Source organism: Scardinius erythrophthalmus, assembly GCF_964197995.2.
Source record: "Scardinius erythrophthalmus genome assembly, chromosome: 15".
Taxonomy (NCBI): domain Eukaryota; kingdom Metazoa; phylum Chordata; class Actinopteri; order Cypriniformes; family Leuciscidae; genus Scardinius; species Scardinius erythrophthalmus.
Window position 1 is genome coordinate 41,167,162 of NC_138235.1, and position 12,169 is coordinate 41,179,330.

At 44.0% G+C, this 12,169-nt stretch overlaps 2 protein-coding genes across 2 annotated transcripts in view; one reads left to right on the forward strand and one right to left on the reverse strand.

The window, feature by feature from the left end:
- ddah1 (dimethylarginine dimethylaminohydrolase 1) overlaps nt 1-2,825 on the reverse strand; it is an 82,247-nt gene extending 79,422 nt beyond the window's left edge. The window contains exon 1 of the mRNA XM_081387022.1: nt 2,491-2,825. The gene's annotated coding sequence lies outside the window, so the exon portion shown is untranslated. The remainder of the gene's footprint in view (nt 1-2,490) is intronic.
- Nucleotides 2,826-3,793: 968 nt separating this feature from the next.
- On the forward strand, nt 3,794-7,763 carry ccn1 (cellular communication network factor 1). The gene is made up of 5 exons (XM_081387700.1): nt 3,794-4,179; nt 4,774-4,984; nt 5,111-5,452; nt 5,617-5,813; nt 6,393-7,763. The coding sequence occupies exons 1-5, from the start codon at nt 4,132-4,134 to the stop codon at nt 6,693-6,695; spliced, it is 1,101 nt and encodes a 366-aa protein (XP_081243826.1). The 5' UTR covers nt 3,794-4,131; the 3' UTR covers nt 6,696-7,763.
- Nucleotides 7,764-12,169: the final 4,406 nt, after the last annotated feature.

Genomic DNA, 12,169 nt, shown 5'->3' on the forward strand with positions numbered 1-12,169 from the left:
CAGAACACCCTAGCAACACCTAGTTACCACCCAGAACATCCTATCAACGCCTAGTAACCCACTTAGAACACCCTAGCAAAACCTAGTAACCACCCAGAATATCCTAGCAATGTCTATAAACCACTCAGAACACCCTAGCAACCACAACAAGAAGTAACCACCCAGAATATCCTAGCAACGCCTAGTAACCACTCAGAAGGCCCTAGCAACACCTAGTAACCAACTAAAACATCCTTACAACGCCTAGTAACCCACTCAGAATGCCCTAGCAACACCTAGTAACCACACAGAACATCCTAGTAGCAACCCCACTCAGAACACCCTAGCAACACCTAGTAACCACCCAGAACATACTAGCAACGCCTAGTAACCACCCAGAACATACTAGCAACGCCTAGTAACCACCCAGAACACCCTAGCAACACCTAGTAACCAGCCAGAACACCCTAGCAACGCCTAGTAACCACCCAGAACACCCTAGCAACACCTAGTAACCACCCAGAACATACTAGCAATGCCTAGTAACCACCCAGAACACCCTAGCAACACCTAGTAACCACCCAGAACATACTAGCAACGCCACCCAGAACATACTAGCAACGCCTAGTAACCACCCAGAACATACTAGCAACGCCTAGTAACCACCCAGAACATAATAGCAATGCCTAGTAACCACCCAGAACATAGTAGCAATGCCTAGTAATCACCTAGATCCATATTGAGAAAATGATGACTTATATCACCTGACATACAGTGGCCTGAAGAATATCACACATAAAATGTCATGGCTACTGAAACAGACACTACAAATCAAAAACAAATCAGAGAAGCAGCTCACCTTTTATTAGCCAATCAGGAACACTCTCTGCCCGTCAGTCATTTTGCTCATGCATAAAAAGCAAGTGGCGTATCAAACAAAGAAGTATGGTTTCAAATGATAAACAATAGTGATAAAACCAATAGTTAAACTAATTTCTGATGCTGGTAAACCAAGCGGTTTGGGTTTTCAAAGCCATTCGACTATATAAAGAGCATCTTTCACCACTGAGAGCCATTTAAAAGCATTCACGTATTCTGGCTAATTATTAATTGCTAATAGTCAATAGTAAAAGCCAATCAGCATTACCATGATGTCATTTTCCAGCATTTACAGCTCAGGTGATTGGCTCAGAAATCGACATGCTCCTCAACAAATACGCTCTGCACACTTCCCAAGCCACATGCGTCAACTGTTGGTCAGCTAACAGCGTCTGGAACATGGGAACTAGTTTCTGGCTGGCCATTAAAAAATAAAACATCACACCATGTTTCATCCAAAACAGCTTGACCAGCTTCAGATGGTGTGGTTCTGGTCCAAGATGGTCTACAAGCCAATTCAAGCTCTAATAAAAGTGCTATCATGTTCTAAAACTGGATTTTCCAGCAGAGGTATCGACTATTTTGCTTGATTCAAATGTTATAAATGTGATTTTACCCAGTCATGGTAACCAGCAGTGCTGGGGGAAACGCATTACAAAGTAATGTAATCAGATTACTTTTTCAAGTTACTAGTAAAGTAATGCATTACCTTTAAAATGTACAACAAAAAATCTCAGTTACTTTTTAAAATAAGTAAAGCAAGTTACTTTGTTTTCCCATTTATTTACTGACAGCTCTCCTGTCCTCATGTTGAGAAAAAATGTGTGTGTGTGTGTGTGTGTGTGTGTGTGTGAACATGATGGTTATTGTAGTTCTAGACTAAATGTGAGCGTGCATTTACTCATCTCACTTGCACAATTTTTTTTTCAATATTCCTCAAAATGAATAAAATTAGTTAAATGCAAAATCACACTATGCAAAACTCCAATAATTAAATATGTTAAAAAAAAAAATATGTGCATGAATTTAATCTCACTTTATTGACCAATGTACTTTATATTGACTACTAAAACGGACTTTTTATTTACTTTATTTATATTATATTATATTTATACTCTGTTTTTATTGGTGAAGTAAGTGTTAATTGGATTCGTGAATTTGCACTTCATTCCTGAGGCTTAATTATTTCAATTTTGGTGTGAAAGGGTCTTTACATTTGCCCAAAAATAGCACTTTTTGTTATAAAATGCCCAGCCCAGGTGAGAAAAAGTGACGCAAAAGTAATGTAACGCCGTAATGCAACTAGTTACTTTTTAAGGGAGCAACGCAATATTGTAATGCATAACTTTTCAAAGAAACTTTCCCCAACACTGGTAACATAAGATTGTGTCAAACACTCTCACAGATCATCTTTACTGCAATGACACAGCACATCACCATCTAGTGTCGCAATCTGGGAAAAATCAGCTAAAACCAGTGAAACCACAGGGATTTCGATCTCAATGAACAGATCAGATGCATTTTCATACACAAGCCTGACGGATCAGAAGAAAACAACACACATGCAACCCAGTGCAAAGAATACTGTGGCCACAAGCACTCAGTCCATAAAGACGTTGAAGTAAACCATACCTGAGATATGAGAAGAATCTGACTCCAGGTGCCAAGCGTTCTCCATCAGGACGTCTCAGTGTCCACACACTTCTGCTCTCCGAGAGCCTGTGGAAAGAGCTATTCAATGCACAATTGTACATTCCTTTGCTCTCACACTCGGTTTGGTTTGTGCATCCAAGAACTTCTAATCTCTGATTTTCGGTGGAATGCCACTTATTTGGAATCTCAGAGAAAAACAGTGCACTTTTTTTTTTTACCTCTTATGTGGAAAACTGGATGCCTGTTGCACTTTTTCTTTCACTTTGTGATGGACAGACTGCATGCATATTAAATTAGCTGGAGGAATTTCCTCCACGGAGAGCATATGTAGGGACGCTTTAAGCTGTCAGGAATGCTTTGTGGTTGGATAACTCCAGCAGAAATGTTAATAATGCAAGCTACTGCCCAGACCAAATATGGTAATATTGTTACGTCTGGAATCAGGCTCCACATCTGGAACCACTTAGAGCTGTTGAGTCAAGAGAGAGGAGCGAGCGGAGCCAAAAATAGAAGCCGTAAAGTTTGAGTTTAGATCGTCTCTAAACGCGCACAGAATAGGGTGCATGATGGCATCGATGAGTTTTTAAGCATTTGTATTTCTAAAATGGATGTTTGAATATAATACAATTCCCCAAAGCGCGTAGCTGATCTGAACAAGGGAGCGCGCGCGCGTGCCGTGGATTAATTTATGGCTGACGCGCGCGCGTAACGCCATTAATAGATCCCTGGGGGCGACCAAATATTTCTAAGCCGAATAATAAGGCTAATAACTTTTACATGACGTTAGCCAAAATAAAGCAGGTTAGTAAGATGATGTTGGTGACATAATACTTAAAATTAACCCTCCAAACACACACACACACACACACACACACACATGCACCCACCCACCCACCCACCAAAAAAGTCGTTTTAAAAACTTTTAAGTTACCGCACAGGTTGCTTTTATAGGAGAATGCGTTACATTATTTATAATGGTTAGCTAGGGGTAGCAAACAGAAATTTTAAACCTCAACATAAATACAATTATTTTAGAAATTAATGGAACAAATCGCACACTTAATAAACCCACAGAACTACAGCTATCTGTCTCCTTAAAATGCAAAACAAAATAGCTTGTTTACACATTTGAATATGCTACCAGAACGCTTTATTTAGATAAATAATATATGGTTTCTTTAGGCATTATCTTTACGCAAATCCAAAAAGGAAGCGTGAATAGCAGAGAGAGAGAGAAGGGTGAAGAGAAATATAGAGGGGGGAAACAGTAAAAAATGTGTTTAGTGAGAGGGGAAAATTCATTTAAGTGAGAGAGAGAGAGAGAGAGAGAAAAAAAGAAGAAAGTTAGACAGGGTGGTGCTTAGCTCGGATGGAAAACGCGCCAAGAAACATTCCTCGCATTCCTTCGGAACAGTTCAGCGATGGTGACGTCAGGCTCCACTGGTGTATAAAAGAGGCGTCGAGCGCGTCTTCACTCTCAGAGCGCGAACGCCTTCAGACGCACGAGCACTAACCGAGAACGCGACGCGACGCGACGAGTCAGCGCACCGCGACCTTACACGAGCGAGGACTTTAACTGTTCGTTTGATACAACAATCTACAGTACACAGAGAAGCGAAGATGTTTGCTTGGGCTGTTATCGTCATCCTTATTGGGCACTTTAATGTGGTGAGTTACTTTCATTCGACTCGTTTGTTTGCTTTTTATAGAAGTTATATGATATCCAAATGAGTGTTAACCCATTCATTGGAGAATCAGTTTTGAGTTTCATATACTCACTGTAAAAAGTGTTCAGTTCACTTATTTTTTTTAGTAAACCCGTTCCCTTAAAATTAGTCAGTAAATAAACGTAATGCTCACTTGAAGAAATTAAGTTATGTGAACTTGACAGTTCCCCATTACTTATTTTTTTCGATTAAGCATGAAGTTTATTAACTTAATATTTTTAAGGCAATGGGTTTCCTAAATTTTTTAAGTAAATAAACTTCATGCTTACTTGAAAAAATTAAGTTATGTGAACTTAACAAAATTCCTCATTAGTTAATTTTTTCAAATAAGCATGAAGTTATTTACTTAAAAAAAGTAAGTATGTTGCCTTAAAATTATTAAGTTAAGTCGACTGATCACTTTTTACAGTGTAGACATTACACCATAGACATTGAAAGGGCACATCCACACGTTTTTTAGTTTTTTTCCTCAGTGGGTTTTCACACATGGTTACTGACTTGAAAGTCACTAAAGTGTCCTGTTTTTTCCGCTCAGGTTTTCTCCAGCTGCCCGCCATGTTCATGCCCACAGGAGCTTCCCAAATGCGCTCCTGGAGTCAGTCTGGTCTCGGATGGCTGCGGTTGTTGTAAAGTGTGTGCCAGACAACTGAACGAAGACTGTAGCAAGACCGAGCCGTGCGACCACACCAAGGGTCTGGAGTGCAACTTCGGGGCCAGCCACGGGGCCACCAGAGGCATCTGCCGAGGTATGTTTCTCATTACGCTTGGTAAAAGACAGTGAATGGAAAGCATGTGTGGATAGGAGGGGGGAGTTTTGCATGTGGAATGTGAGCATTAGATTTTTAAAATATACCTTTCGTTTTCTCTCACAGCCAAATCTGAGGGAAGACCGTGCGAGTACAACAGCAGGATCTACCAGAACGGGGAGAGTTTCCAGCCTAACTGCAAACACCAGTGCACTTGCATTGACGGGGCGGTGGGATGCATCCCGCTTTGCCCTCAAGAGCTTTCCCTTCCCACTTTGGGATGCGCCAATCCCAGGCTGGTCAAAGTGCCGGGGCAATGCTGCGAGGAGTGGGTCTGCGACGACGGGAAGCAAAGGGAATCCACAGACAAGTTTGGCAACGATCCAATGGTTGACGACTCCGAGAGCGACCTCACCAACAAGAACGAGCTCATCTCCATCGTGAAGGCTGGACTCAAATCTTTACCTGGTAAGATTTATAACACTCATTTGTCCCTCGGGTCATTTTGACCCGGTTTTTCTTTTTTTCATTGTGTTCATCGGAGGGGTCTTTTGTCCCACTTGAACATTGGATTTGGCATTCGCGATCTGCATGCGAATCAAGTTTTAAACGACACTTTGTTTATTTCGCAGCATTTCGATCTCAGCCGGAATCCCGTCAGTTTGAGAAGTGCATAGTTCAGACCACACCCTGGTCCCAATGCTCCAAGACCTGCGGCACGGGAATCTCCACCAGGATAACCAACAACAACAGCGACTGCAAACTGGTGAAGGAAACCCGGATCTGCGAAGTCCGTCCGTGCAGCCAATCACCATACACCAGCCTTAAGGTAAGCAACGCCACTTCAATAACACAAACACACTGCATCAATTCATCGATTCATGGATCGATTCCAATATCTTCCGAATGCATCGCCATTCTCTCTTGAACCGATTCTGAGTGTAGTTTTTTAACAGCAGGTGGCGCTCTAGGCTGGTTTTTAACTGCATGCTCAATTGCGAATGTACTCGCACCTCAGAAGGCTTTTATGATGCAAGATAACTCCAAACACCCTTGTAATTCGCTTCAACCTTTTCGAACTTCATGAATGATTATTTTATAGAAGGTTCAAGTGGTGTGTGCAAGTAAGGCATTGGAAGCAAGCAGAGTACCGATGTTTCCAAAGCATCTGCTCTTACAAACTAAGCTCAGAATCGATTCGAGAGAGAGAATCACGATGCATTCGGAAAATCTCAGAATCAATCAGAATCAAAACTAACTTTAGCTGGACAATAACTTTATTCTAGAGCTGCTGTAAAGCCAAAACAATCTCTGTTACTGTAATCACCGTAAAGCTGCTTTGAAACAGTCTATATTGGTAAAAGCGCTGCATAAAACGAAGGTGACTAATCCTTGCGTCCTCCAACAGAAAGGAAAGAAATGCAACCGGACCAAGAAGTCGATGCAGCCGGTGAAGTTCTCTTACGCCGGATGCTCCAGTCTGAAGAAGTATCGGCCCCGGTTCTGCGGCTCGTGTGTGGACGGCCGGTGTTGCAGCCCACAGCAAACCCGAACCATCCGAGTCAAGTTTCGCTGCGACGACGGCGAGACCTTCAACAAGAACGTCATGATGATCGAGTCCTGCAAGTGCACCTATAACTGCGCCCAAGGCAACGACGCCACCTACCCCTTCTACAGACTCTTCAACGACATCCACAAGTTCAGAGACTGAGCGGAATGGAATCCCCATCCCGACACCCGATGGGGGGGGGGGCATGTCCGCCGGCCAATCGACTCCTCTTGTAACTAGATTCCCACGGAATTGACCCTTCGCAGGGAGTTTGATTGACAGGCGATCTGACCAATCAGAATCCGCCATTTTTGTCCGACAAAGCAGTCAGTAGATTAACGTCGGAGGATTTGAACTTGAAAAGCGGAGTGTACTGACGTCTTTCCACGGTTAAAACAACATTCCTTCTGATGTTCATTCATGTTTATTTGATGCTATAAATGAACTAGAAGGAAGAGATGATCGGTTCAGACACATTAAAGAGCCACAAAACCGTATTTATTGTTGAAATTTCGTAAAAAAATGACCAAATTTGAAAGTAAGTACCCTGGTCTGTCCTGTGTGTCAGTGTGTTGTCAGTGTCCTCTCTGCTCCGCGATGTATTTTTCACTGCGTGAGAACATGGTGTGTGTGTGTGAGAGCGGCGTGGCTTGTCGGACATAGCAACAGTAACTAAAGGGGGCGGGTCTTTGCGAACGGTCAATTACGGACTTACATTACGGGGACTTTGAAGTGCACTGTTTGCTGAGGCCGCGTCAGCATTTTGGAAAAGACTCGCTCCACACTGGAGCGCTACGTTTTATAGCTTCGTTACGGAGCAACCTGTAAAAGATGTAAATATTGCAATTCCTGATGTATATGTTGATGTCTAAATACAAAACATGAACCAAACTGTAGACTTGTGTGTGTGTGTGTATGTGTGTATTCCCAATTGTAGATATGCACATGCAAAAAACGTACAACTGGTAGACTATGAACCTGGTCAAGGTTGAGTTTGTCCACGGTCACACACTCCCTCCTGGTGTGGGCGAACGCATCCTCAGTGTTTGGCAGCTAAAGGAATCCAACTCCACGACATGATCAGAAAAGGTTGAATGAATGTTTTATTGTTGTTATTAATATTATTTATCACAAATGTAGCTCTTTTATTTGAACATTGTCATACTGGAATAAAGTGTAAAATGATCTAATTTTATATGTTACAAATAAAAGATTTATTTATGAACTGAACACCTCGAGTTGAGTCCTTGAATGCTCATGGAAAAGATGTTGAAACATGCGTGAATTGAGAGACAATCCTTGATTGAATGAAGGGATGGTTATATAACAAAACATTCCCTCGCTCTCTCTCTCTCTCTCTATCTCTGGTGAATGGAATGCTATTGGGGAACTGTGAGACTCTACTTGCTTCCTACAATAAAACCTGAGACTCTCGCTCATTTAGTTCCTTCAAGAAAACAATTAAGAGACCCAGCAATAGCAGAAAACATGGAGCTACGCCCAGAATCTAGAGTGCTTTTCCAAACGGAGCTCCAGTCTTGTGTTTACCGGAGCTTTCAGAGCTAAAACATCACATGGAAGAGGCGGTCTTAATGGTTTAACGTTTTATATAACTCCTCAACAAGCCACTCATGCACTTGTTGTTTAGATGGGTTTAATGAATATCGATCTTATCTTCGATCTGAGACTTTTATAACACCGTAATCATCATGCATTATGTAGGCCAGATCCGCAGGGCATCTGTCCATCTTCCCTGCACTGCAAAATATGCTTTTGGAAACAAGACAAAAGCTTTTTTTTTTTGCAGTGTGTCTCTAAACCCACATCATCTGGAGTGATATATTTCCAGTGAGGTTTGATCCAGGTGAAGGAAATCCAGCTGAGGAATGCAGACACGCTGATGGTCGGCAGATGTTGGAAAGTATTTGGGAGCAGCGTGTTCGGTTTGGGCCTTTCTGCTAAAAATATGCCACTTCTGAAAGAACAGAGATCCTGTCCTAGAGCAAGCTGGGTATTATTATGACATCCCGACGGACATCGGGAACACAAACGGATGGTTATATCACACACCATGGAGACCTTTAAGCAGTTTTTATCTGAGTAGGACAGAGCTCCAGACGTTTCCTCGAGATATGACGATGCAGACAACTAAAAAAAGGACTAAAATTCTAAAAACAAATAAGACTGATAACACAGCTGACGGTGATGAAGTCAAATGGAATGAAAACAGTAATTTCAGTGGTTTTCCACTTGGCATCATGAATTCAGTCATTAATGGTGCTTGCTGAAAGCAAGGCATCATTAGTGTTCTCTTGCATACTTATTAGTGGTGCTTGCTGAAAGCAAGGCATCACTATTGTTATTGCTCATACTTATTATTCTTATTATTATTATTAATGGTGCTTGCTGAAAGCAAGGCATCATTAGTGTTCTCTTGCATACTTATTATTATTCTTCTACTTCTTATTATTCCGGACAAAAGTTTGGCGCGTAACTCGCCCCGCACCGTTTGTCACAGACCCCTGAGTGAGGTGTCAAATTGACCGGCTCATTGAGGAGAGGTGTGCTATGACTTTTATAAGCGATCGGGGGGGCGGTGTTCACCCCAGGGGTGAAAAAGCGTCCCAAAAAGTCCCAATGACTTAACATTGGGACGAACTTTGAGCACTCGTAGCTCGGAGCGAGGATTTCGGAGAAACGTGTGATTTGCCACATTTGAAGAGGCTGACAGGCTCTGTAAGAACATAACTCACAATGGGGTAAAAGTTGCACCCCTGGGGGGCAGGAGCGTCCCAAAGTTTCCCATTGACTTACAATGGTGTAGGACGGCCCATGAAATGGGCCGTCCTACACATTGCATAGGGATTTTGTATTGAACGTAGTTCTGGACCACAGTGTCAGAGAGACAAGGGGGCGGGCTCATTTTACTCAGACGACCAATCAGTCTCTAAGGATCATTGTGAAGCTATCAAGCCACGCCCTAGCAACAATTTAGAGCACCTTAGCAACAAGTCCCATAGACTTCCATTGAAAGAGATCAAAGGGATATCTCCGGACTGAATTGTCATAGAAACATGGGGGTGGTCTCATTTGACTCGGGGAAGCAAACAGCCAATCATGAATCACCTCAACACTTCCTAGCCCCTCCCTAGCAACCATTGTCGAACACCTTAGCAACCAAAATCCAAAGAGGGATATCTTCCATTCTGAATGTCACAGAGGCATGGGAGTTGGTTTATATCATTTATAGTGACAAGAAGCCTTTGCAGTTTCATCATTGCCAGCTGCCAAGCAACTCCATAGCAACCAAACAGAGTACCCTAGCAACCATTTTACAAGACCTATATCTCTGCACCAGAACATCATAAAGAGATGGGGTTAAGACAAGTTTGACTCAGGGCAGCAAACAGCCATTCATGAGACACCACAACACTTGCTAGCCCCGCTCTAGCAACCATTGTCAAGCACCTTAGCAACCAAAATCCATAGAGGGATGTCTTTCATTCTGAATGTCACAGAGGAATGGGAGTTGGTTTATATCATTCATACTGACAAGCAGCCTTTAGAGTGTCATGATTGGCAGCTGCCAAGCCATTCCCTAGCAACCAAACAAAGTACCTTAGCAACCATTTTGCAAGACCTATTTCTCTGCATCAGAACATCGTATAGAGATGGGGGTTGGCTCTTTTGACTCATACTAGCAAAGAGGAATTCCAACATGCTACACATGCTAGCTGTGAATAGCTACATGCTAATAGCGATTAGGTAAGTGCTAAATCATGCCAAGAAAATGCTAAGAACTGCAATAGTAATCATCAGTGACAACTACCAACCACTTAGTAACACCATAGTAACCACCCATAATACCTTAGCAACCACCCTGAACACCCTAGCAACTGCCTAGCAACCGCCTAGCAACCACCCAAAATACCCTACCAACCACCTAGCAACACCATAGTAACCACCCAGAACACCCTAGAAACTGCCTAGCAACGCCCTAGCAACCACCCAGAATACCCTAGCAACCGCCTAGCAACACCATAGCAACCACCCAGAACACCCTAGCAACCACACAGAACACCCTAGCAACTGCCTAGCAACGCCTAGCAACCACCCAGAATACCCTAGCAACCACCTAGCAACACCATAGCAACCACCCAGAACAACCTAGAAACTGCCTAGCAACACCCTAGCAACCACCCAGAACACCCTAGCAACTGCCTAGCAACACCCTAGCAACCACCCAGAACACCCTAGCAACTGCCTAGCAACTGCCTAGCAACCACTCAGAATACCCTAGCAACCGCCTAGCAACACCATAGCAACCACCCAGAACACCTAGCAACTGCTTAGCAACCACCCTGAACACCCTAGCAACTGCCTAGCAACACCCTAGCAAACACCCAGAACACCCTAGCAACTGCCTAGCAACCACTCAGAATACCCTAGCAACCGCCTAGCAACACCATAGCAACCACCCAGAATACCCTAGCAACCGCCTAGCAACACCATAGCAACCACCCAGAACACCCTAGCAACTGCCTAGCAACGCCCTAGCAACCACCCAGAATACCCTAGCAACCGCCTAGCAACCACCCAGAATACCCTAGCAACTGCCTAGCAACGCCCTAGCAACCACCCACAATACCCTAGCAACCACCCAGAACACCCTAGCAACTGCCTAGCAACGCCCTAGAAACCACCCAAAATACCCTAGCAACCGCCTAGCAACCACCCAGAACACCCTAGCAACTGCCTAGCAACCGCCTAGCAACCACCCAAAATACCCTACCAACCACCTAGCAACACCATAGGAACCACCCAGAACACCCTAGCAACTGCCTAGCAACACCCTAGCAACCACCCAGAACACCCTAGCAACGGCATAGCAACACCCTAGCAACCACCCAGAATACCCTAGCAACACCATAGCAACCACCCAGAACAACCTAGAAACTGCCTAGCAACACCCTAGCAACCACCCAGAACACCCTAGCAACGGCATAGCAACACCCTAGCAACCACCCAGAACACCCTAGCAACTGCCTAGCAACCACTCAGAATACCCTAGCAACCGCCTAGCAACACCATAGCAACCACCCAGAACACCCTAGCAACTGCCTAGCAACGCCCTAGTAACCACCCAGAATACCCTAGCAACCGCCTAGCAACACCATAGCAACCACCCAGAACACCCTAGCAACTGCTTAGCAACACCCTAGCAACCACCCAGAATACCCTAGCAACTGCCTAGCAACGCCCTAGCAACCACCCAGAATACCCTAGCAACCGCCTAGCAACCACCAAGAATACCCTAGCAACTGCCTAGCAACGCCCTAGCAACCGCCTAGCAACCACCCAGAACACCCTAGCAACTGCCTAGCAACGCCCTAGCAACCACCCAGAATACCCTAGCAACCGCCTAGCAACCACCCAGAACACCCTAGCAACTGCCTAACAATGCACTAGCAATCATCCAAAATACCGTAGCAACCACCTAGCAACCACTCAGTATATCCTAGCAACCGCCTAGCAACACCATAGCAAACACACAGAACTCCCTAACAGCTGCCTAGCAACCACCCAGAACACCCTAGCAACACCCTATAAACCACCTGAACAACATGAATAAGCCA